Source organism: Myotis nattereri, assembly GCF_964212035.1.
Source record: "Myotis nattereri genome assembly, chromosome: 1".
NCBI classification, from domain to species: Eukaryota; Metazoa; Chordata; class Mammalia; order Chiroptera; family Vespertilionidae; genus Myotis; species Myotis nattereri.
The window spans coordinates 31414064-31440626 of record NC_138075.1 but is presented as its reverse complement, the minus strand read 5'-3'; the positions used below and the strand labels follow the sequence as shown (position 1 = coordinate 31440626).

General features: G+C 40.0%; 1 protein-coding gene across 3 annotated transcripts in view; it reads left to right on the top strand.

The window, feature by feature from the left end:
* The window catches only part of ZBTB1 (zinc finger and BTB domain containing 1), a 31128-nt gene that overhangs the window by 1246 nt on the left and 3319 nt on the right, over positions 1-26563 (top strand). For 2 of the 3 annotated variants that reach the window (XM_081086078.1, XM_081086077.1), the window contains exon 2: positions 18567-21759. In XM_081086078.1, the coding sequence (XP_080942204.1) occupies positions 18585-20726 (2142 nt within the window). In that variant the 5' untranslated portion in view covers positions 18567-18584 and the 3' untranslated portion in view covers positions 20727-21759. Of the gene's footprint in view, positions 1-18566; positions 21760-26563 lie in introns of those variants that run through there. The other variant, XM_081086079.1, reaches the window with a different exon arrangement.

Genomic DNA, 26563 nt, shown 5'->3' with positions numbered 1-26563 from the left:
CCCCCTCTTGCCGGCACACAAGGTTTTTGTTCGGTAGAAAGTGTCGGGTCTCGGGTTTGGGGATTTTCAGCGGAAAGGGTCTCTTTCCTGGGAGAAGTGCTTTCGCTCTAGGGTGGGCGCTTTCTAGAAGTTGTGTCCGTGTTCGCCGAGGGCGCGGGGTGGGGAGCGGAGTCGTCGCCGCTGAGGCGTGTAGGCTTGGATCTGAGCTCAGCCGCCTCCCACTCTCCCGTTCTGTCTAACCACGCATCTGTCTGCATGTGATCGGGGAGGTTGACATGACATTTCCCGGGTGAGGAGCGTCGGGAGCTGTCGGTGAAAGCCCCTGATGTTTGCTGGAGGCGGTAGGAGATCGGTGTGTGTGTAATAATATCCCTCCACCCGCGCGGTCGGTACCTGCACGGTCTCCCCTGGCCCACGTGTATTCCCACCTACAGCGTGCATCACGGCAGGACAACTGTTCCAGGAAAAGATTTCCCTTTGACACTCACACCCAAGGGTGGGTCCAGGCTTTTTGAGGAGACCTAGAATCAGTTTCTTGCGCTGAAAGTTCAGGCCATGCTGGAGCAGATTCGGAGAAGGATGCAGTTCTTATAATTTCAAAGCAATCACTGCCTTCTCACTTGAAACAGTGCATTTAGAGTCTGTGAAACTCTGTCATTGCAGCTGGATGGGTATGATGGGGAGAATTGGGAGACAAAGTGATGGAGCTTGACTGAGGACTGGCCAGCAGAACCTCAAAACTTTCCTCCACATCACTTGCTGGATACCTGATAAAGTCTCAATAACTGAATGGCTTTGGGAGCCAGATGGGAGCGTCATCATCTTAAATAAAGTTAAAGCATAGTGGCAAAGAAATGCTCCTCCAAAGATTGATAAGGACAGTTCGCAGTAGAGCCTTCAGATAACATCTTATATTTATTTTAAAAGCACATTTGTCTGTTATGACCAAATTTTCATCTCACAGAATAACTCGGGTTGAGCAGTCCTCCTAAAGCCTTTCAATTCTTCCCACTCCTATGTAGTGGCCTACCTTGGGGTGGGGGCTGGGGCATCATTGTCCGGGAAAACAGAAACAATGTTAAACCAGGACCTTCCCAGGGCATGAACACAGCCTCAGCCACTTGCTCTGGACCTTGTGTTTTGATTTTGCGTTAACACCACTATACTTTGGTACTTAGCACCATTTCCCATTCTAATGTGTAGGAGAACAGAAGTGCCTGCTTTCAGGCCTCTCCTCCAGCCAGGAAAAGTGCTAAGCCTTTGCTATTAACCTTCTGGCTTAAAATGGGGAGGAAACCATTTGGGATAAAATGCAGAAAGTGTTCCATAGATTTTTATTTTTGAGCTACAATCTGTTGTCTTCCCCAAAAATCGAGGTATAGTTGAAAAACATTTGCTTGAGAGGTCACTCTGATCTCTATAGGATGTTTTCTCCTGATATTTTTCTTCTTGTGCTAATATCCCTTACCATAAAATATTAAAATTATTTATTCTAATACTCTTAAAAATTTTTAAATCCACACTGCACATGCTTTTATTGATTTTAGAGAGAGAGGAGAGAGAGAGACATCCGATGTGAGAGTGTACGGATGACACTGCAACCAACTGAGCCCCTCCAGCCAGGTCTATTCTAATATTCTTATATGGACCAAATTAAAAGTGATTCGTGTCCCTTTTTTTCCTCTCAAAATGGAAGTGCTTTGCCCGGCTGGTGTGGCTCAGTGGTTGAGGCTCAATCTATGAATTGGGAGGTCACGGTTCGATACCCTGGTCAGGGCACATGCCCGGGTTGTGGGCTCGATGTAGGAAGCGGCCAAACAACTCTCTTATCATTGATGTTTACATCTCTCTCTCCCTCTCTGAATGCAATAAAAAAAATTTTTTAATTAAAAAAAATGGAAATACTTTATTATAAAATCCATGCTCTTTGTGAAAATTCAACCTACATGGAAGTACATAAAATATAAAAATAAAAGTCATTCTGACTCCCACCTCCCAGACATAATCACTGTTAATAGTCAATTCCTTGTTTAAAATGAGAGGAAACAAGATTCGATCATAACTGTGCTGCTGTGTATGCCTCATCCTGCCTAGGGATGGCCTGTCAGATGATTCATGGGCTCATGTTCTCTGTTCACTACTCAGATTGGTGAGAATTGGCCAGGTAGAGGAAAAGGAAATGTTTTGCATTGGGCTGATTTGAAATTCTGTAATTAAGTAACAAGCATTCGAGTTTAAATATAACAGGGCTTCTATTTTAGGTCTGCCCTTATGAAGTGCTTACTGTACCATGGTGGGCTAGTGTTAGTTCTCACACTTTAATAGTAATGTTGATGTCCAGCTGCTCACGGATTGATTTATGCCAGCCAAACTCATTAAAACAAAACCAAACCCTCACATTGTAGGGCATTTCATAATTTATAAGTTGGGAAGGAGTGGGTATACTTGCCATGAAGACTACTGCCAAGATCTCCTGTGCTGCTGTGGAATGAGGGGTTCCTCTATTCAGAGGTAGCATGCCAAACATGAAGGAAAGGAAATTAGAGGAAAGAAGGGGATTGATTAATGACGGTGGTTTCAGATGTGGCATGGAAGGAGATGGTACATATTTAAGATAGATTGCTAACTATATATTGTGGCTTGCATGGTAACTACAAGTGATCTTAGTGCAAGTACAGCGTCACATGTTACTTAGCCTGGTATATTTAAGAAGGAGCAGCTGTGACGAAGATGATGTTCTGAAAACAAAATAGCGCACACACATTGAGTCACAACATCGGTTATTTGAGTGTGTTGGAGACATGCATGTTTTTTTTTACACTGAGTTTAAAATAATTTTCACAAACAAAATTGGGAAATTAAAGAATTAAATCACCAACCAAATTTTCAATTCATTGTCCAAGATGTATGTAATCCTTTTTAGAGAAAACTGAAGCGCCCCATCCCCACTTTAATTCTTTAGTGTTACAGGAGGGCTTGGAGTCAGCAGATGGAAGAGGCAGGGCATTCTACTTGCCATACGGGGCACTTTGAGAATGGGGTGACTCTGCAAGGCTTAGAATGTTCATTCCAAAGGGACACTGGAGTTCATTGTCATTGCCAGAGTGTTGTCTAGTTTATAAAAACTGAGACTTAGGGCTCAGATTTAAAAAAGAGTTTGAGCCACATCTTATAATATGAGCATTTGATATCAGCCACTTAACCTGTTTCCTATTTACAAAATGAAGTTAATAAAAATACCCACCTCAGGGTTGGTGTGAGAATCAGTTGTATAATGCATGGGAAATTGCTTTGTAAGTTTTTGGCCACTGTAAAAAGGTAGGTTTATAGTTGTTAGTATGGGAGAATAATACAATAATCAGTATATATAAAAGTCGAACGACAGAACGACCAGTTGCTATGATGCACACTATGGTGGCCAACCAGCCAGATCGGGGCCCCAATCAGCCCCCCGCAACCTCCCATGCCGCCCCCCCCACCCCAATGGCCCCCATCAGGGCGGGCCAGCCGGACCCTGTGTACCGGGCCACTAGTAAATAATAATATAAGTAAACTCTGTTTCACAAACTCACAACTGTAAACCTATTTTTGCCTGACCCTTTACATAAAAGTTGCCATGATTGAAATAGTGCAAAAAAAAAAAAAAAAAGATAAGCAAAATTTATCTACTTTAACATTTATTTATTCAAAAACTGATCAAATATCAACCAAATATCAGGCTCAGGGAGGGATACAGTGATGACTAAAACAGTGCCCTGATCTCAAGGAGCTTGCAGCAAAGCAGGGGAGCCACATAATTATAATCCCCTGTTATCAGCGTGGTGATGGATATAGCATCCCAGTTTGAATGATGCATGATTTGTCTCCCTATAGTTGTGGGTACAGGCTGTTTTAGAAGCACAGAAGAGAGGTGTCTGACAATGAGCTGGACATAGAAAAAGCTCTAAGCAAAGGGAATAGCATGTATGAAAGCATGATACTGTTGTTAGGTGCTGTAAGGATGAGGGGATCTTAAAAAGATTTAAGGATTAAAAAATGAGTTAAGCTTCTTGGAATGAACACACTTTTTATGATACTCTATTGGTTTCATTTCATTGACTTTTTAAAATATGTATTTTTATTGATTTTTAGAGAGGAACAGAGAGAGAAATGTGGGTGTGAAAGCGGAAAATCGATCAGCTGCCTCCTGCACATTCCCTACTGGGGAATGAGCCCACAATCAGGGCGTGTCCCTGACCGGAAATCGAACTGGTAACCTTTTGGTGCATGGGACTATGCTCAACCAACTGAGACACCCCAGTCAGGCTTATTGACTTTCAGGTACATAAAAGTGTGAAAGTTTTTAGGATTTTGGTTAGAGTTAGACATTTAAAATATCAGCTAGCTCAGCTGGCCTGGCTCAGTGGTTGAGCCTCAACCTATGAACCAGGAGGACACGGTTTGATTCCCGGTCAGGGCACACACCCGGATTTCGGGCATGCAGAAGGCAGCTTATCAATGATTCTATCTCATCATTGATGTTTCCATCTCTCTCTTCCTCTCCCTTCTTCTCTGAAATCAATAAAAATATACTTAAAATATCAGCTATGAAATTAGAAACAACACAATTTAAAAATGTGTGGATCTGCTGAAAAGGAAACAGGGTAGGGCTTCCCATCATCAGAGACTGCCTCACCAGTTACTCATTCAGCAGCCTTTACTGAATACATGTTATGTTGCAGAGAAATAAGCCAAAGTCTTTGCCTTTAAGTTGCTCATAATCTAGAGGGAACACCAATACAGGGAATTTTGGTGGCTGATTCTTATTTACCATTTAATCCAGGGGTCCTCAAACTTTTTAAACGGGGCCAGTTCACTGTCCCTCAGACCGTTGGAGGGCCAGAATATAGTTTAACAAAAAACTATGAACAAATTCCTATGCACACTGCACATATCTTATTTTGAAGTAAAAAATGTTTTCGGCGGGCCGCATGTGGCCCGTGGGCCGCAGTTTGAGGACCCTTGATTTAATCTGTGACAGGCACTGTCTTATGATAAGTCTAAATGGTAGAAAAGATTCCCATTCCCATTCTCAAATAAGAATTGTGGCTCAGTGGCTGAGCATCGACCCATGAACTAAGAAGTCCCTGGTTCTATTCCTAGTCAGGCCACATGTTCGGGTTGTGGGTTTGATCCCCAGTGGGGAGCGTGCAGAAGGCAGCTGATCAGTGATACTCTGTCATTATTGATGTTTCTGTCTGTCTCTCTGAACTCAATAAAAACATTTAAGAAAAAAGAATTGAGGTACACGTTGGTTAAATAACCTGCTCAGGGCCATACTAACAAGTGGCAGAACCAGAATTTGAACCCAGTCTGGCTAGTCTGTGCTTTAACATCCACTTCATGTTGCTGTTCTGATGATTAAAAAATAAAGTGTAATAAGTGCAAAATGAGATAATACACAGTAATATCAAAACCTAAAATAGTGGGAGAAGGAGTTGTTACAGAAGGCTTTCTGGAGGAGGTGGTAAACTGATTATTAAATGATACATGGGAGGCAGAAGAACCAATCAGTATGACTAAAAATGGAGGTAAAAAAAAATACATGAAGAAATGGGGGGTGCTGGGTAGACAAGCAGTTTTATGCTGCTTGAATATGAAGTTTGAAGCAGGAAATAGCCAAACAAGACTAGATGGGTGGATGGGGAGGGCGTTGTATGCCTAGCTAAGGAGCTTGTACTTCAGCCTGAGGACATGTGAAGGGAACTGTTGAGGTGTTTAAGCAGAAGAATGGTATGGTCTTATTTTCTTCATGAGTTGTCTGAGGGTGAGGGGTCAGTAAAGGAGCCCGTTGTAATAACTCAGGAGTGATGATAGAGGCCTGTGGAGTTCAGGTGAGGTAGTGATGGAATAGAGGGGCAGAATAGAGAAATATTTAGTGAGAAAAATGGGCAAGACTTCCCTAGTAATTATGAGTGAGCAGTCCCAGGTGACTTCCAAGTAGTCTGCATGATTAGTGCGTAATGTTGCCAGCTAAGATAGAGAATGCAGGTGGAGGAGCAGTCACAGGCACAGAGTGAGTACTTGGAATAGAAAATCCACAGAACGAACTCTAAGAATATGAATGCCACGTGCAAAAAGGGACTTTCTGGTCAAGCTGTTTTTTTGCTGAGAAGCTTACTGTTCACACAATGCCCTCTGGTGGTCAGAAGATGCCATGTTGCCTCTTTAGGATGAACCGATCAAAACAGAGACTATTTGGATTAAATACTTTTTCTACTCCACCCTTGGGGGAGAGAGGAATATTCCAGAAGCCACTCTGTTCCCTTTGATTTCTGTGTGGATTAATTTCCTAGAGCTGTAATGCAGCTGAACTACAGAAACACCTCACTTACAAGTGTATCAGGAGGCCTGGGCTGAAAGCAAAAGAGTAAGGCAATTTGTTGCTTATCTACAATTAAAAATAGGTGAAACAAAATGCAGGAATTAAAACCTTAGATTACTCATAGCGCACTTCCCTAGGTCCTCATAGAAAATTATTTACATAGATTGTTTCGATGAGTTTGTGTCTTAATTTTATGACCCATAACAGATTGAAATGGTGGGCAACAAGAGTTCACACCTTTTAGAAGAGACAGCTGTTGGCTTGACAAGCAAGGAGACAGAAAAACACTGACCAGCAAACCACAGTCTCCAAAAGCAGCAGTCTCAGGTCACTTTGTAGGTGCAAACAACCCTTGGAAATTTGAATAGCTCTATATTTCAGTAAAACAGTTGATGCAGAGGAGAAAGCAGGCAGCCAGTGATGCTGTACTTGGGGGGCTGCAGTTGGAACAGTAAGAAGAGCCCTACACTGGGATTAAGGAGACCAAGGTCCTAGCCTGCCAGCCACTAAAACTAGATGTGACTTTGAACATATTACTTAACCTCTTAGGACCTCAGTTTGTTTTCTTTTTATTGATTTCAGAGAGGAAGGGAGAGGGGAGAGACAGATAGAAACATCAATGATGAGGGAGAATCATTGATCAGCTGCTTCCTGCATGCCCCCTACTGGGGATCGAGCCCACAACCTGGGCATGTGCCCTTGGCCAGAATCAAACCCGGGAAACCCGGGACCCTTCAGTCCACAGGCCAACGCTCTATCTACTGAGCCAAACCAGCTAGGGCTCAGTTTGTTTTCTCATCTATAAAGCAGTAGGTTGAACTTTTTGTCTCTTTATAAAATTCTATGAACTGTGTTTACAATGATGACAATAATATTTAAGAAAAATGGTATTGGGTTGAAAAGACAACAGAATTTTGTCTTCTCTAATTTATTCAAGTCCTATGAGGAGTATGATTATCTGTATTTTATAGATGAGAAAAGTAAGCTTGGAAGGAAAAGGCGTTTAGTGGTAGAACTGGTATTCAAATCTGTTGGTGTCTGCTTCCTGGGCTCTTAGTGAATGCTTTCATTTAACAAGCATGCGTTCAGTGCCGCCATGTGGGAGGAGTGCAGAGCGCACAGAGGCCCGCACGCCTCACTCTTGTCCTTGAGGGTTCAGTTAGGCACTGCCGTGCGGTCCGTACGTTATCACTGATGATATAAGGGACACATTAGCGCTGGTACAGCCAACACACAGCTAGCTGCACAGAGGCTTTAAAGCTTTTAGGGTGTGAGCCCTGGCCAGTGTGGCTCAGTTGGTTAAACATCTGTCGCAGCGCAGGTTTGATTACTGGTCAAGGCACGTGTTGGTATTTCAGGCTTGATCCCCAGTAGGAAGCATGAAGAAGGCAGCCCCATTGATGTTTCTGTCCCTTTCCCTCTGTCTCTAAATCAGTAAAAATATTTAAAAAAAATTTTTTTTTTAAGATTTTAGGGTGTAAGCATAGAACTCAGCCACCATTTATAGCATTGTTTCTATGGCAATATGCTTCAAGCTTCAAATAACTAGCTTAAAAATAAAGTTTTAGAACATAACTCAATTATAATTTCAGAACTTCCTGTACTATCGAGAGTACAGTCTAATAACCAGCCAGAATGTGCTCTAAAAAGTGAACAAAATTTTCTAAACTTGATCATGTCTGTCATTTAAGTGTCTTGAAGTGAAACCTTTTATCTTTGGAAGCCTATACAGCTGGTTCTTCCTAGAAATTTCTAGGGAAAAACCTAAAAAGTTTGATTAAGTTTAAAAATTGTACTGTATGCCCTGGAAAATGGTATTCTATGAAAGAATTTTACTGAGGTGACCTTATTTTTTTTAATATGATTTTTTTTATTGATTTGAGAGAGAAGGGAGAGAGAGAGAATGAGCGAAATATTGGTTGCCTCCTGTAAGTACCCCAACCGGGACTGAACTCGAAACCTGGGCATGTGCCCTGATGGGGAATTGAAATGGCAACCTTTTGGTGCACTGGTTGACGCTCAACCAACTGAGCCACAGTGGCCAGGGCTGACCTTATTTTTATAGGTGGCAAAATTGTCAAGACCATAATCTCAGGTCGAAGAGTCATACTGCTTGTGTTCTAATCTCACCAAGTCCTCTGTAGCCTTAGGAAGGTTATATAATATTGTGTGCCTCTGTTTTATCTGAAAAATAGGTCTTGAAACATTACCTACTTTGTAGGGTTTGTTAGGATTAAATGATAAAATTATATACATATTTACATGCATACATACATGTCTATAATACATATGAAAGTGCACACAGACATTTGCTTAGACTAGAGCCTGGCCCATTGATAGTAAGGCAATAAAACAAATTATGCCTTCCCTCCCATTACATTTCCAAGCTTTTGTTTATGCTGCTGTGTACTTTTCCCCAGTTATTCACAGACTAGAGGCCCGGTGCACAAAAATTTGTGCACTGGAGGGAGGGGGCGTCCCTCAGCCCAACCTGTGCCCTCTCGCAGTCTGGGACCCCTCGGGAGATAACGACCTGCTGGCTTAGGCCTGCTCCCGGGTGGCAGAGGGCAGGCCCAATCCCTAGGTGCAGCCCCTGGTCGGGCTCAGAGCAGGGCCGATTGGGGAGTTGGGGCGCCTTCCCCTGTCATGCACAGAGCAGGGCAGATTGGGAGGTTGCGATGCCACCCTCAGTCACGCTCAGGGTAGGGCCGATTGGGGGGTTGGGGCACCGCCCCGTCACACTCAAGGCAGGGTTGATGGGAGGTTGTGGCGCCACCCCCTGTCATGCACAGAGCAGGGCCCATCAGGGGGGTTGGGGCTCCGTACCCTGTCACGCACAGAGCAGGGTCAATCAGGGGGTTGAGGAGCTCCCCCCTGTCACAGAGTAGGGCCGATAGGGGAGTTGGGGCACCGCCCCCTGTCACACTCAGGCCAGGGCGGATCAGGGGGTTGGGGTGCCGCCCTCTATCACCCACAGAGCAGGGCCGATCAGGGGGTTGGGGCGCCGCCACTGTCACACTCAGGGCAGGGCCAATGGGGAGGTTATGGCTCTACCCCATCACACACAGAGCAGGGCCCGTGGGGGGATGGGGTGGTTGGGGCGCCGCACCCTGTCACACACAGAGCAGGGCCGATCAGGGGGTTGAGGCGCTGCACCCTGTCACACACAGAGCCGCAGGGCGATCAGGGGGTTGGGGAGCTCCCCCCGTATCAGGCACAGAGCAGGGCTGATCAGGGGGTTGGGGCGCCTTCCCGTCACGAACAGAGCAGGGCGGATAGGGAGGTAATGGCCCTGCCTCCTGTCACACACAGAGCCGCAGGGCGATCAGGGGGTTTGGGCGCTGCCCCCTGTCACGCTGATCCCGGTGCCGGGAGGCCTCTTGGCTCCGCTGATCCCGGTGCCGGGAGGCCTCTCGGCTCCGCTGGTCCCGGTGCTGGGAGGCCTCTTGCCTGCGCTGATCCCGGTGCTGGGAGGCATATTACCCTTTTACTATATAGGATAGAGGCCTGGTGCATGGATGGGGCTGGCTGGTTTGCCCTGAAGGGTGTCCTGGATCAGGGTGGGGGTCCCCACTGGGGTGCCTGGCTAGCCTGGGTGGGGGGATGATGCCTGTTTGCAGCTGGTCACACACCCTTCCGGGTAGGGGTCCCCACTGGGGTGACTGGCCAGTCTCGGTGAGGGGATGATGGCTGTTTGCAGCTGGTCACACACCCTTCAGGGTGGGGGTCCCCACTGGGGTGCCTGGCCAGTCTGGGTGAGGGGCTGAGGGCTGTTTTCAGGCTGACTGAAGCTCCCAACTGCTCCCTTTTTTCTTTTTCTTTTTTATTCTGGGCCAGCTTTAGCTCTGGCTCCAGCTCTGAGGCCTCTGTTGCTGAAAGAAGGTATCTGGTTTGTTTTGGTTCTATAATCGAAACAATGTATAACTCCAGCTCTGAGATCCCGGGCTCGCTGAAAGCAGGTTTCTGGGGTTTTGTTTAGCTTCTGTATTTGTTACAATGTTTCTTAAACTGCAAGCTCAGAGGCCGGCAAGGCAGGCGGGGAATGTTGGAGTCCTCCGTCACTGAAGCAAGCAAGCCTCATGTTAGTTTCAAGCTGCCTGGCTGACGGCCGCCATCTTGACTGGCAGTTAATTTGCATATCTCGCTGATTAGCCAATGGGAAGGGTAGCAGTCATACGCCAATTACCATGTTTCTCTTTTATTAGATAGGATACCTATACAGATTAACGAAATGCCTTTCTTTCCCTTTGCTTTCTCTTTTTTTCTACTCCTTCATTAAGGCTTCACTTAAATCCGACATCCTTCCTAATACCTACTGTTATAGTACAATTTGTGCTTTTTTCTTCCTAAACTCTTCCTGAACTTTATTCAATATAGTTTAGTACTTAATTATTCTCAGATTGTTTCTTGGTTTAAAATTTAATCCCTTATCTGTAATTAGCTCTATTGTATACCATCCTTCTTTACCCTCTACCTCAATGCTCTGTGCAATATTAGGAATATTGTAGGTATTCAATACATTCTGATACTCTGATTTATAAACATGAGAGAATCCTTTCATTACATTTCAGGCTTCTTAAAAAGCTAGCCTGTAACTCTCATATTAAATCCATGTACATACATTCAACGAGATAAGACATAGAAATAGGTACAAGGAAATACATATTTAAAGGTCCTTTGAGATCCAGAGGTAATTAGTAGTTCAGAGACCAGCATGCTGAATTAAGTCTGATGCTGGGCTCTGCTGTAGACTCACTGAGGCTATGCAAATCGTCCTCAGGGGCATCCTTGGTAATGTAAGTCTGATACAAATTAGAGAGTGATTATTTGCCTTACAGACAGGATCAATTCCAAAATTCCTTTAAAGTTACTTTACCTACTTTATATGCTTATTTATAGACCCTTAAATTATCATTTGACTAAGGTTAGGGCAAAAGAACATCCAGCAAACTTTTTCCAATTTAAGATATTTAACTGTGAAGGAAAAGTATTTCTGAAACCTTGTTTTGTCAGTGAGAAATTTACTGAAATAGCTTGCAAGCTTCAAAACTTCATATGTCAAATTTGCTGAAGGTGTTAACATCATAGATATTTTTACGCTTAAAAATGTCGAATTTCGTGCCAAAAAAAAGAGCGTTTGCGGGAAGTTTTAATTCATTACTTTATTTTGAAGAAAAGTGCTGCTGAAAGTAATCGTATACTTCGGGAAGCTTATGGTGAACATGCTCCATCTCAAGATACTTGTGAACGCTGGTTTAAACGCTTTAAAAGTGATGGTTTCGATGTGAAAGATAAAGAACATCCAGGTCAACCGAAAAAGTTTGAAGATCAACCATTATAAGCATTATTGGTTGAAGATGTGTGTTAAACTCAAAAACAACTTGCAGAAAGATTAAACATTGCTCAGCAAACAATTTCTGATCATTTACAAGCAGTGGGAAAGGCTTTAAAGGAAGGAAAATGGGTGCCACATCAACTGAATGAAAGACAAATGGAAAACCGAAAAGTCATCAGTAAAATGTTGCTTCAGTGGCATGAAAGAAAGTCTTTTTTGCATCGAATTGTGCCTGGCGATGACAAGTGGATTTATTTTAAGAATCCCAAATGCACAAAATCATGGGTTGATCCAGGTCAACCATCAACATCGACTGCAAGGCCAAATCGCTTCAGAAAGAAGACAATGCTCTGCATTTGGTGGGATCAGAAAGGTGTGGTGTATTAAGAGCTTCTAAAACCTGGTGAAACCGTTAATACTGATCGCTACCGACAACAAATAACCAATTTGAACCATGCTTTGATTTTAAAACAACCAGGATGTGCCAGAAGACACAGCAAAGTGATTTTGCTTCATGATGACGCACCATCACACACTTCAAAACCAGTTAAAGACACGTTAAAAGATCTTGCCTTGGAAGTATTAACCCACCCGCCATATTCACCAGCCTTGCTCCTTTAGATTACCACTTGTTCCGATCAATGGTACACACACTTTCTGAGCAGCACTTCAAAATGTACGAAGAAGTAGAAAATTGGGTCTCTGAATGGTTTGCCTCAAAACAAGAAAAGTTCTATTGGGACAGTATCCACAAATTACCTGAAAGATGGGGAAAATGTATAGCTAGCGATGGACATTATTTGAATGAAGCACTTTTGATGTTTCTCTTGAAATTATCATGTTTTCTTCGATTACAAAATCCGAATTATTAACTGGTACACCTGGTAAACTGTATAATTTAGGAAACATGTCTACTGGATAAAACTAGATGTAAATATATGGATAAAATCATAGTACAGCCCAGCTGGTGTGGTTCAGTGATTGAGGGATGACCCATGATCCAAGAGGTCACCAGTTTAATTCCCAGTCAGGGCACATATCCTGGCTCAATTCCCAGTAGGGGGCGTGCAGGAAGCAGCCAATTGATGAGGTTTCTGTCTCATTGATGTTTCTATCTCTCTATCCCTCTCCCTTCCACTCTCTCTAAAAATAACGTATTTTTTAAAAATCATATTACAGATACAGTTCGGATGGGGTAGTCACGGGTGCAAGAGCACCTGGGCAATAAGCCCTGTATTAAGGACTCATGCAACGTCCTTGTGTTCTTTGCGAAGCGCACACTGCATAGTACCAAGGACTATGTAGTAACTACTGTACAGTGGTGGTTAGTACTCATCTGGGTGGTCAGGAATCCTAATACCTACCTTACCAGTTAACTATACCCTTTCATACATTATATAACAGCCATAGATCTTTGCCCTTATATGAAATAAGATTTTGGACTAGATTAGATCTCGCTAAGCTATAAAAGTCTCTGAATATTTGAATTGCCTAATGTGCTTGGTGTGGTGGTTTTTTAATTTAAAGTGAGCTGCTAAACTTTTTCAGACTAAATTTTTATTTTATTTTTATTTTTAAAAAATATATTTTATTGATTTTTTACAGACAGGGAGAGGGATAGAGAGTTAGAAACATCCATGAGAGAGAAACATGGATCAGCTGCCTCCTGCACACCCCCTACTGGGGATGTGCCCGAAACCAAGGTACATGCCCTTGACCGGAATTGAACCTGGGACTCTTCAGTCCACAGGCCGATGCTCGCCACTGAGCCAAACTGGTCAGGGCCAGACTAAATTTTTAAAAATTCAGTATACAATTTTTGCATCACCTAACTCCTCGTCCTTCCTGGAGAACTGCATGCACACTTTGTGTCCTAGCCTTTAAATCTCATTTGAAGTTTCTGTTCTCAGCCCTAAGCCCCTGGCTTCTGGCTGTAATACATTTGTTCTACCAGCAATGCAGCTAGTAACAAACAAAAGCCACCACCAGTTTCAGTTATAAAAAAAAGAAAAACTGACCTTGGCTGGGTAGCTCAGTTGTTTAGATCATCGTCCTGATCAGCCAAGGTTACAGGTTTGATCTCTGCTCAGGGCACATTAAAGAAACAAGGAATGCATAAAGTATGTGGAACAACAAATCTCTTACCTCTTCTCTCTCTCTCTCTCTCTCTCTCTCTCTCTCTCTCTCTCTCTCTCTCTCTTTCTCTCTCCCTCCCTCCCTCCCTCCCTCCATCTCCCCCCTTCCTCTATCTCTCTCTAAAATCAATTTTCAAAAACAAACAACTGAAGTACAGCAGTTCTTTTCTTTAAAACTATTTACAAGCTTTACTATAACAAAGTTCACTAAGTTTTTTTGGTAGCATTAAGGATATCAACTTGAAAAGAGAGCAAACTTCTTTTGGAATTTGAGTGAAAGTTATTAATAAAAGTAAATTAATATAAAAATTTAATGCAAAAATTATTCTCAAGATAAGCTAAAAGTATCAGGAATTTAAATCCCTCACCCTGGACTGTCCCCCTCTCCCTTTTAGTGTTATTAAGCCTTCTTAAAGCTTTTCTGAATAAGGTGTAACAAGAACAGAGTTGTTGGTACTAATGTGTGAATGATTGCTCTTATGTCAGTGTGCCTAAAATTATTTTTACCCAGAACTTGGACATTTGCATAATGACACTGATCAAACTACAGTTCTCGGTCAGACTCAAAGCTGTAGTATTACGTTATTTTTAGACACAGTCAGCACTTGTTCAGCTTCTAGCTCTATGAGGAGAGAGTTGGAGGCAGTGGGACCCAGGTGGACCCAGGCCTATCTGATCCAGAGCCCTTCGGTACTCCACAGCATAATGCCTTCTTCTACAGAGTGGGCACTTTACTGAGTACATGTTAAGTGAAGTCACTAACCTAGAAAAATTCAAAAATCGCCTGCATGATATGTGCTTGAGATTACAGAATACCTGTGCTATGCTGACTCTCAGTACAGTATTCAGTAAATATTTATTAATAAGTTGACATTAAAGTGCTATCGATGCTCTTGTTTTAGTGTTTGTGTTAACACAGAATGTATACATTTTCACAAATTTAATTGATTGCAGCAATAGCTATAGGTGTGCCTTTCATCTTGGTCTTCTATGTTGTTGCTTTAATTTTGGTTACCATAAAACTGCTTTTCATTTAATTAGAAGAGTCCTTGGAACCTTTAGGCTCTTCATGTTACTATATCAAGCACAGGATATTTAAAACCTGAAAGTTTTTACAGATTAACTGCTGGCTTTCATACTGCTAGACTCCTATTTGGAAGGAAGCTAAGCTTATCTACATAAGCATCACAACCACACAGCTGCTACTGTTGTCACTTCCATTAATTATTACATGCCAAGTACACACTATACACATTGCTTCTATGAATTCTCATGTTTGATGTATTATTTGAATTATTATTTTTCCCCACTTTGACAGTTCAGGAAACTTGGGGTCAATGAGAACAAACAAGTTACTCAAGGCAGCAAATTCTAGATTAGAGTTCAGGTCTGTCTGATCCAAAGCCTGTGCTCTTCACTGTACCTTACTGTCCTCAGCAACTTTTGTCTCTGCTGCCACACAGGGCATTCATTATCCTCTGAACAACTTCGTTTCATTTTAAACAACTCTTATTACTAGAAAAAAATTTGAGATAATATCTATCCCTCTTTCTCTTTGATTTATTATTCATTAAAGGTCTCTGAATCCCACAGAAAATAGGCTTGGGATTAGGCGGGGAGGTCAAACTTTTCTCATTTTCTTCTACAGTTTTCATTCATAAATATAGTTTTTAAAGATCACATGACTGAATTTTAGAGTGTGGATTTATCTTGGTTTACTAACAACTCCCTTATTATCAGGCATTTGAAATTATTAATAACACATTAGTGAAAATCTTGTGCATTAATTGCTTTTTGTATTTAGGTACATACTGAATGTGATTCCTCACAGTTTGGGCACAGATATCTGAGTCAGAAAAGGTTGAAATACTGTACCTACTTGAAATACTTCATCTAGTTTATAGAAAAGACACAGTGGTTGCAATTTCCAGAAGGCAGTAGTTCACCTGAGCCATCTTCATTTCACCAGTGCATGTCAACAGTACTATTTCATGCGCATCCCTAACCATGCAACAACTCCATCTGTAGGCAGGAAAAGGAAGGCTGGATGAGTCTTTAAGTAGTAGGGAAAGGGGAAGGAGCCACGTGTGTTCTGTGACGAACAGGTAAAAAACAAGTGAAGTAAGTAAAGTCAGATACTGTCTTAATTACTACAAGATTTGAAGGGTTTGGGGATGAAGAGTAAACATGTTATTTCTGTATTTATTGTTAAATGTTCTTTTTATGTTCAAAGTAGAGGCCTGGTGCATGAATTTGTGCACAGGGGGGGGGGTCCCTCGGCCTAGCCAGCAATTGGGGCTGATCGGGAGGGACCATGGGAGGTTGGCTGGACGGCTGGGGGTAGGGACTACGGGAGGTTGGCCGGCCGGCTGCAGGGTGGAAGGTTGGCTGTGAGAGCACACTGATCACCAGGGGGCAGCTCCTGCGTTGAGCATCGGCCCCCTGGTGGTCACTGCGCATCATACCAACCAGTTGACCGGTCAGTCCGTCACTTAGGCTTTTATATATATATAGATTGCCTAGGAACTTGTTTTTTCAGTAGAAAACAGATTCTGAAGTTTTATATACAGATTAGAAATTGAGGCTAAAATTGGATTTTATTTTAGCTTTGTAATATAATAGTAGGACTTCTGGTGCTTTTACTATTTTCCTTTCCTTTTTTTATTAAAGTCAACTCCCTACATTAATATTTACAGTTTTGCCTAAGCATCAAGCTATGAGACGGGAGGTTGAGATTCGATTCCCAGTCAGGGCGCATGCCCAGGTTGCGGGCTCAATCCCTTGGTGGTGAGTGTCCAGGGGGAGGCCTAGCGATAATTCTCTCTTATCATTGATGTTTCTCTCTCCATCTCCTTTTCTCTCTGAAATCAATAAAAAAGTATTTCTAAAAAATACTTACGTGTCGCCCAGCCAGCCTGGCTCTGTGGTTGATCGTCGACTTATGAACCAGGGGTTCTTTCTATTCCCTGTCAGGGCACATGCCTGAGTTGCGGGTTTGATCCCAAATGGGAACATGCAGGAGGCAGCTGATCAATGATTCTTTCTCATCACTGATGTTTCTATCTCTCTCTATTTCTCTCCCTCTCCCTTTCTCTCTCTGAAATCAATAAAAACATATTTTAAAAAGGAAATTATTATTTTAAAAAACACTTATAGTATCTACCATATGTTGTTAAGTAGAAAAAAACTAGTTTCAGAAAGTAATGTATGTAGTATGAACCCAATTAGGCTTAAAAAACAAATATACAACAAAAGCAAAACTATGTGTGGCACATGGTAGGTACTCAAATCTGTTGATTCTGTATTTACCCATAGAAATTGAAGATACAGTCCAGAGTGTTTGGAGAGGTTACCTCTGGGAAGAGGCATACAGTCTAAAGTGTGTTTTTATTCGATATACTTTTATGTTTGAATTATTTGCAGTGAGCATGCATTACTTTTGTATACATGTTTTTAAACAATCAAAAAATTAAGAAAAATTTACAATCTGTGGATAGACACCTCTTCTCAAATAGGTCCACTGCTGCTTATACCCTACAGTGCATATCGAACAATAAAAGACAACTATTTTATTTTACTTTTTAATCCTCATATGAAGATATTTTTTCCATTGATTTTGTTTTGTTTTTTTTTTTTTTAGAGAAAGGGTGGGAGGGAGGGAGGAGGGGCACAGAGAGGGCGGGGAGAGAGAGAGGTGAGAGAGGCACATTGATGGGTTGAATCGGCTTGGGGCTAAGATCGAGCCTGCAACCCAGGTGTACAGGCCTTTGATCAGGAATCGAACCCACGACCATTTCCTCTGTGGGCCAATGCTCTAACCACTGAGAAAACCAGTCAGGGCAAAAAGACAGCTATTCTGACTCTACAGAATTATTGATTCTCCAGTAATCAAGAAAAAAGCAGTGATCAAACCTATTTGCTCGGTGTCATTTCTATGTAATTTAATAAGTTTTTTGAAATAGAATTTTTCTAAGGAAATTTTCAAACATACAAATTGAATTATACCTGTCTCCCAACTTTAGTAGTTATCAGTACATGACCAATCTCGTATCATCTCTAGTCCCACAGCCAACCCACTGTATTTATTTTCAAGTATATTTTAGATATATAATTTAATCTATAAAATATGAGTATGTATATCTAAAAGATAGGACTCATTTTAAACAAAACTAGGGGAGGCTAGGGGACTGTCTAGGGCGGGGGGGAAAAATGGACACATATGTAATACCCTTTGTATTACTTTAAGCAATAAAAAAAAAAAACTAAAATATCCTTATCACATTTAAAAATGAGCAATAATTCCTGTATGTCCACCATCCAATAAGTTTTTAATATTTTGCAGTTGAGTTACTAATTTTCAACTTGTTACTATTTATTTACTTTCATTGTTTATATCCTTTAAACTCATGTCTTTTTCCTTTCAAATTTAGTATACATTTTCCCTTGTAGAGTTGTAATGAAACCAAAATGATGGTTTTTGCTTGATTTTGCTTGTATTTCTTAAAATCAAAATGAGAAGCTTGAATAAATGGCTGAGTATTTTTCATGTTCAAATTTAAAACATGATTCAGATATATATTATTGAATTTTGCTACATTAGAATGGGAGACTTGATTCATACCTTGACTGTAATAGCGAAGTGACACAAGTCACAAATCATGATCAGATTTATTCTTTTGTTCAAGTGCTTTTGTGATATCTTGTCTGACTGTAATATTTTTGTTTTACATAGGTCGCTAATTAATAGAAGATGGCAAAGCCCAGCCACAGCAGCTACGTTCTTCAGCAGCTAAACAACCAAAGGGAATGGGGTTTTCTCTGTGACTGTTGTATTGCAATTGATGACATTTACTTTCAAGCACACAAAGCCGTTCTAGCTGCTTGTAGCTCCTATTTTAGAATGTTTTTCATGAACCATCAGCATAGTACTGCACAGCTGAATCTCAGCAACATGAAAATTAGTGCTGAGTGTTTTGATCTCATTTTGCAATTTATGTATTTAGGAAAAATAATGACAGCTCCCTCCAGTTTTGAGCAGTTTAAAGTGGCCATGAATTACCTACAGCTGTACAATGTTCCTGACTGCTTAGAAGACATACAGGATGCAGATTGTTCTAGTTCAAAATGTTCATCATCTGCTTCTAGCAAACAGAACAGCAAAATGATATTTGGGGTGAGAATGTATGAAGATACTGTGGCTAGAAATGGCAGTGAAGCCAATAGGTGGTGTGCAGAGCCAAGTTCAACAGTAAATACACCACATAACAGAGAGCCTGATGAAGAGTCTTTACAATTGGGTAGTTTTCCTGAACCACTATTTGACGTGTGTAAAAAAAGTTCTGTGTCCAAATTATCTACTCCAAAAGAACGTGTGTCACGACGCTTTGGACGAAGTTTTACCTGTGATAGTTGTGGATTTGGCTTTAGCTGTGAAAAATTATTAGATGAGCATGTGCTAACCTGTACTAACAGACATTCGTATCAAAACACGAGATCCTATCACAGAATAGTAGATGTTAGAGATGGAAAAGAGAGTAATATCAAAGCTGAATTTGGTGAAAAGGATTCTTCTAAGACATATTCTGCACAGACAGACAAATACAGAGGAGACACAAGTCAGCCTGCTGATGATTCGACTTCAACCACTGGAAGCAGAAAGAGTAGCACAGTGGAGTCTGAACTAGCCAGTGAAGAAAAAAGCAGAGCTGCCGAGAGAAAAAGAATCATTATCAAGATGGAGCCAGAAGATATTCCTACAGATGAACTGAAAGACTTTAACATTATTAAAGTTACTGATAAAGATTGTAATGAATCCACTGACAACGATGAATTAGAAGATGAACCTGAAGAGCCATTTTACAGATACTATGTTGAAGAAGACGTCAATATTAAAAAAAGTGGTAGGAAAACTCTAAAACCTCGAATGTCAATGAATGCTGATGAAAGAGGTGGTTTAGAAAATACGCGACCCCCTAACAACAGCAGTCCAATACAAGAAGATACTGAGAATGCATCTTGTGAACTGTGCGGACTCACAATAACCGAGGAGGACCTGTCATCTCATTACCTAGCCAAGCACATTGAAAATATCTGTGCATGTGGTAAATGTGGACAAATACTTGTGAAGGGTAGACAACTTCAGGAACATGCTCAAAGATGTGGAGAACCCCAAGATCTGACAATGAATGGGTTAGGAAATACTGAGGAGAAAATGGACATGGAAGAGAATCCTGATGAGCAGTCTGAAATAAGAGATATGTTTGTTGAAATGTTGGATGATTTTAGGGACAGTCATTTCCAGATAAACAGTATCCAAAAAAAGCAGTTATTTAAACATTCTGCCTGTCCTTTTCGGTGCCCTAATTGTGGCCAGCGTTTTGAAACTGAAAATCTAGTGGTTGAACATATGTCTGGCTGCCTAGACCAAGATATGTTTAAGAATGCTATCATGGAAGAAAATGAAAGAGATCACAGACGAAAGCATTTTTGTAATCTGTGTGGAAAAGGATTTTATCAGCGGTGTCACCTAAGAGAACACTATACTGTTCATACTAAGGAAAAACAGTTTGTGTGTCAGACATGTGGGAAGCAGTTTTTAAGAGAACGTCAGTTGCGACTGCACAATGATATGCACAAAGGCATGGCCAGGTATGTCTGTTCCATTTGTGATCAAGGAAACTTCAGAAAGCATGACCATGTACGGCATATGATTTCTCATTTATCTGCTGGTGAGACAATATGCCAGGTCTGCTTTCAGATATTCCCAAATAATGAACAGTTGGAACAGCACATGGATGTTCATCTGTATACATGTGGAATATGTGGAGCAAAATTCAATTTGAGAAAAGATATGAGATCACATTATAATGCCAAGCATTTAAAAAGAACATAAATCACTTTCTGTGTTCTAATGTTTAGTTGATAGCAGAAAAAACACCAAAGCAAAGGATATGAGCTATTTAGAAATTGATTTCTTAAGATTGTTGGAAAAAAATTTCAAGGCCCTTTTACCTTAAATATTTTTGTTTAGGATCTTAAGTATCTACATTTTAGGTGTTATTAAATGTTTATCATTTTTGTTTTTTCTTAATAGAATTCTTTGTTTTTAGTTTGTTTTAGCTATGATTAAAAATTTCTTTTAAATGTAGACTACAAGCGGTTGTTACCCCTTTAATGACTATTAAACTTTAGTTTTTTATTAATAAGGTGATGACTTCACTATTTTTATGTGGGGTTTTTTTGGGTTTTTTTTACGGTTATCCTGTGAAATTTTAAACAACATCATTGGCCATTCCTATTTAAATTTTAAAAAGTAATTAGTTATTTGAAGCTATCCTATTCACTTTTAGCTTTTTTTATCTTTTCTTTTTGGTAAGTTGAACAGTGATTGAGCCATTGTTTATTCCCCTTCTTATCAATGAAATTCATATTCTTATTAGGCAGGTTAGGTGCACTGAATCTAACCTTGAAGGTTGACATGGGCTCAGACTCGGCCCAAAAGAATTGATAGACCTAAGAAAATTCCTATAAATGAATATTTTCCTATAATTGATAAAATATTATCATTTAATAATCACATTTAAAACTTATATTAAGTGTAAAACCCAATGACTTTACTCCATTTGAGAAATTTGTGAGGACAAGTCATTTTGTTTTGTGATATTAAATTTAACTATGATAGTTAATTAAAAAGACATATCTTGTATTCATTTAAAATAATTTAAAATATTCTGATTTCTAAAGTGTGTTAGTTTATCAGTTATTTTTGTTTATATAAATAGATTTTAATAGTTCTCTAGGAATATGACATCTAAAGAAAATGATTTTCACCTTTAAAAGTACATACTTTTGGAACTTTGAGATTTGAGAAAGCTGCCATGTATATTGATAAAATTAATAAAATAAAAAAATTACAAATCTGGTTGTTCTATAAAAGGAGAGTGTGCAAAAAACTGTCTTGTGTTTCATACTATTAAGATTTGGAGAAAATGTGCTTTGGCAAATTGCAGTTTATCACCATGCTTTATTTTTTTTTTTTTTTCTGTAAAGGACTACAAAATTTGAGGACTATAAAATAATCACAGAGCATATAAATGGAAATAGTTTATCATTTTTTAGTTAAAGTAGTATTACTGTTAGGTATTGCTGACACAGGGTCTACATGAATTACGTGTGAGTTAAAACACTGGCTAACTGACCCGCCAATAAACACAATTATTGAATAGAATGCCTTTTAATGTGAATTACTTGCATTGTAATACCATTATAATGAACGGGATTTTAAATAACTACTATATTTAAAAGTATAATTTTGTGAGTATAAATAGTATTGCTCTTTTTTTACATCAGATTTTTAAGATATGCAAGTCATATTTTTTAATACAACTTTCATTAAAGAACAAGTTGCCAGGAGAATTGAGAGATCTGTTGACTAGCACAGACTTAGTTGACAGAGAAGTATTAGAGCACAGTGTGAGTCAGAGATTTGTGGGGAGACATTGAGGTGTTAATAGGAATAGTACAGGAGCCATGCAATATTAAAATGGAAAGTAGAGATGGGGAAAATACACAAAAAGATAAATGAGAAATCAGGATTTTTTTTTTAAAGCTACATAGAAAAAGTGATTCATCTTCGTTTTGGATACAGTAGTTTAGCAAGTAATTAAATCTGAAATGCAACTTAAAATGAAATATGCCATATACATTACTGATAGGAACCTGATAAAAGTTCTGTAACAAACCCAGAGACAATCAGAATAGTGTAGAGAGATAAACTTAAACCAAATTTCTAAACTGTCTAGTATAGTAAACAATTTTCTCTGGGACCACTGTTTTACATGACCCTCATCAAAATGTATTGCAATGGCATTTTCATCATAAAAGAACAGGGTTCTTTCTAAATACTACCAATCCATTTCCTAATGGATTTTCTATTCTGTTAGAAAAGGAGATATAATTTAAGTGTTTTGACATGTACTAATAGCCAACAATTAGCAACCAAATATATAAATACTAGAGGCCCGGTGCATGAGTTTGTGCACATTGAAAGGAAATTAATTAGAAGAAACATTTTAGAGGCCGGGGAGGGACCACGTGAGGTTGGCTCCAGGGCGTGACCAGCCCATGTTGCCCAGTCCCGATTGGGGGCATCTCGCCCAGTCCCCATCGGGGCTGGCTGGCCGGGGAGGGACCATGGGAGGGCTCCAAGGTGTATCCGGCCCTTCTCGCCCAGTCCCGATCGGCCGGACCCCAGCAGCAAGCTAACCTGGGCAGAGTGTCTGCCCCCTGGTGGTCAGTGTGCATCATAGTGACTGGTCGAGCAGTCAACTGAACGGTTGACTGATCAGTCAGACACAGCATATTAGGCCTTTATATATATAAACAATCTAATTTTACATGACTGAGATGTTCACAAAACCACACCTCAACAATGTTGTTTTCTCTGTCTCATGTTATAGAAAACAACACCTTTTGTTCTGGAACTAGCTACAGAGGAAGCACAGGCTTTAAGTATAATGTACAGTTTTCCTTGTTAAGGCAGAGTTCACTTAAAGGCTACTTTCTTGCCTTTTAAAACTAGGAGGAATGAAAAATATCCACCACCTCTGACCAGCCCAGTTTCCTCATTGTTTACCTCTCCTGAGGTTGAATTACAGCTTTGGAGCTTACTATTGCTTCTTGCCCTTTAGTGCTGTGAAGACAATGAATCAAGGTTATGGAAGCTGTGTGCTCCTCTTGCCTTTATAATTTGAATGATCGGGCTCCAAATCTAAAAATGAGAGGGAAATCTGGATAAATACACAATCTTGTTTTTCTTTCTGTCTCATAAACACAGTCTTACTTAAAAGGACTTTTGTTCTCTAGCAAGAAATTCTAGAGTAATTGAGTCAGTGCCTAAAAAGCTTGCCATCAATTACAGTGCCACTCAGATGTTTATAATTCTGTAGTAAACGACTAAGAAACTCAGAGATTAATAAAGCACAACCAAGGGGCAGTGGACAAGAACTCTTAATCACCCATTTATTCAGAGAAATGCCCTACCACATAAAGTAAAATAGCACATGGCTAATGTTTAATGTGTGAAGTTTGAATACAGACAAGAATGAGAAGAAGGATTCCGGGGGCTAGTTATAAAAATAAAAGAATTAAAATAAGGTGTTTGCTAGGGCACTCAGAGCACCAATTAAAAGGTAAAATAATAGACTGACCTGGAAAATCCCATTTAAGTAATGTGGTTGAGGACAAAAATATGAACAAGTCATAAAAGTTGAATAAAAAATTAAAGATTTGAAATTTTCTGTGATTTGAGTAAAGACTGAAGTAATTTGGTAGGTTAAAATAATTTGATTATGCCCTGGCCAGTGTGGCTCGGTTGGGCATCATCCTGTGCGATGAAAGGTTGCTGCTTGATTCCCAATCAGTACACATGACTGGGTTGTGGGCTCAATCCCTGGTCTTAGGGTGTGCAGGAGGCAGCTAATCGATGTTTCGATCCCACATTAATGTTTCTCTCTTCCTCCCTCGCCCTCTCTCTAAAAATCAAAACACTTTTTAAAAATAATTTGAATAGATTAAAAAATTGAGTTAGAGCTATAGAATGCCCAAGAAAACAATTATGAACATGCCAAGGACATGCCTAAATACTTGAGATAATATACCAATTTTTATATTCTAAAAGAATGGGAAGTGAGGGTGGTGGTTTTTGCCAACTTTCTCCCTGGTTAAAACAATAACTTGTTTCCCTAAATCACTTAAGGAACTTCCATATTTAATAGGTCTCTGGGAAATCCCCCCCCCCCAAAAAAACAGTGAAATTGCTAAACAAAAACTTGTCATTATTTTTAAAAGCTAAATCGGTACCAACCAAAAGAAAAATAACCTGAATGTGTAAGTGCACATATAGTTGAGAATAAAGAAATTTGGTTTCTTTTTCTTAATTTTAAATGGTTTTATGAGTTAAAATTCTTTTTTTTTTTTTTTCCATTAATCTACTTTGGTCAGTTCCTCATTTTTCCTCACCATCCCCACCTCCTGTGTATCATCAAATGCTTCTCAGTGATAAATGCTACTGTTCTGCAGGCACCCTAGCGTTACTAGGATCCTAAGGTACTGGAAAGTTCTGTGGGAACATATCCTTGTGGTATGTTCTCCTTAATACTTGGGGTATAGTAGCCAGGGTGACAGATGAATGCCAGGGGACTGAAGCAAGTAGAGTTATATTTGGTGTTAAGAAGTTGAAGTGGCAGGCCAGATTTGGAAACCCATGATCCATCCATCCCAGGCTCTCACTAGTAATCCTCGCATCCATTTAGTTAGCACTCTTTTTACGCTGCTAAATGCTTTACATGTGTAATTCTAATCTTTACAGCCTTATGAGGTAAGTATTATTCTAATTTTTCAGATGGGGACTGAGGTTCAGAGAGACTTTTTTCCTGAGACCACACAGAAACTAAATACTAGATACGAGTGTTGGAATTTGAACCTAGACCTATCTGATTTCTACATTTCTGTATTTCACCACTAAGCTACATACTCCACCTACCAAGAAGTACAAAGAAGGGCCTTTTCAGTCTAGGAACACGTGATAAAGCTCCTATGAGACTGTCCTTCTTGTTCATCACCTCTCAGCTGAGGTGCCTGGTAACATAGCTGGTAATAGTGGGTACCTAATGAACATGCTGAATAATGTAAAAAGAATCAGTTGAAAACAAAACTTTTTATTTGAATGGGTCATTCAGGATGATGTTTTAGAAATAAAGACTAAATACTGATATGTTTCCATTTTCTTTATTTAAATTTAAAACAGTGGTATTGTCAGCCACTTTTGGGACCCATGGTAGGTGCTCAATTAAAAATTAATTTGAATTCAGCTTACATATTTCTATATTTGTGAACTATCCTCCTCTCTTTTCCTTATTCCTGACCTTTATGTTTTAATTTTCCCCACCAACGCTCATTTCCTTTTACTGATTATGAAACTGATGAATAACTCAAAATCATTTGAAAACATTCCCAAGAAAAATCAGGACCCTAGAATAAACAGTTTCCTCTTTTTGCCTTAACAAAAGATGTGGATAAGAAATTTTTCATTTCTTTGGCTAAAAAGACAAAATCCCTAATTACCATATAGTGACTGATTTGATTAAAGTTCATTGAGCAATCAAAATTTGCCTAAAAACAAAAGTTGTTCTTTTCGTCCAGCTGGTGGGGCTCACTGGTTGAAAGTTGACCCAGCACCAAGAGGTCCACAATTAGATTCCTGGTCAAGGCACATGCCTGGGTTTGGGCTCGATCCCCAGTAGGGGGTGTGCAGGAGGCAGCCTGTGGATGTAGATGTTACTCATCCATATTTCTATCTCTCCCCTCCTCTCTAAAAAAAAAAAAAAGTCAATAAAAAACATTAAAAATTTTTTTCTAGCCATTTGTAATTCAATTTACAAAAAAACAACTATGGCTTTCTAGTGTAAATTTTAACAAGTCGTACTTGTAAAGAAATGAAAAATAATTTCAGGAAAAAACAGCTGTATATCCACCCTAACCTAGAGGCAAAGTTTAAACAAATGAACAGTTATTTAATGTTTTAAGTCAGAGTTTCCTCCCAACTGAAACTGATCTTAATGTCCTGCATCTATTGCCAGATTTCTACAGCCTATACAATAGGTTTTACTTCTGTGTTAAATCTACTACTTCAAGGATCTATCTGCCAAATTTTATTTTTTAAGTTAGAAG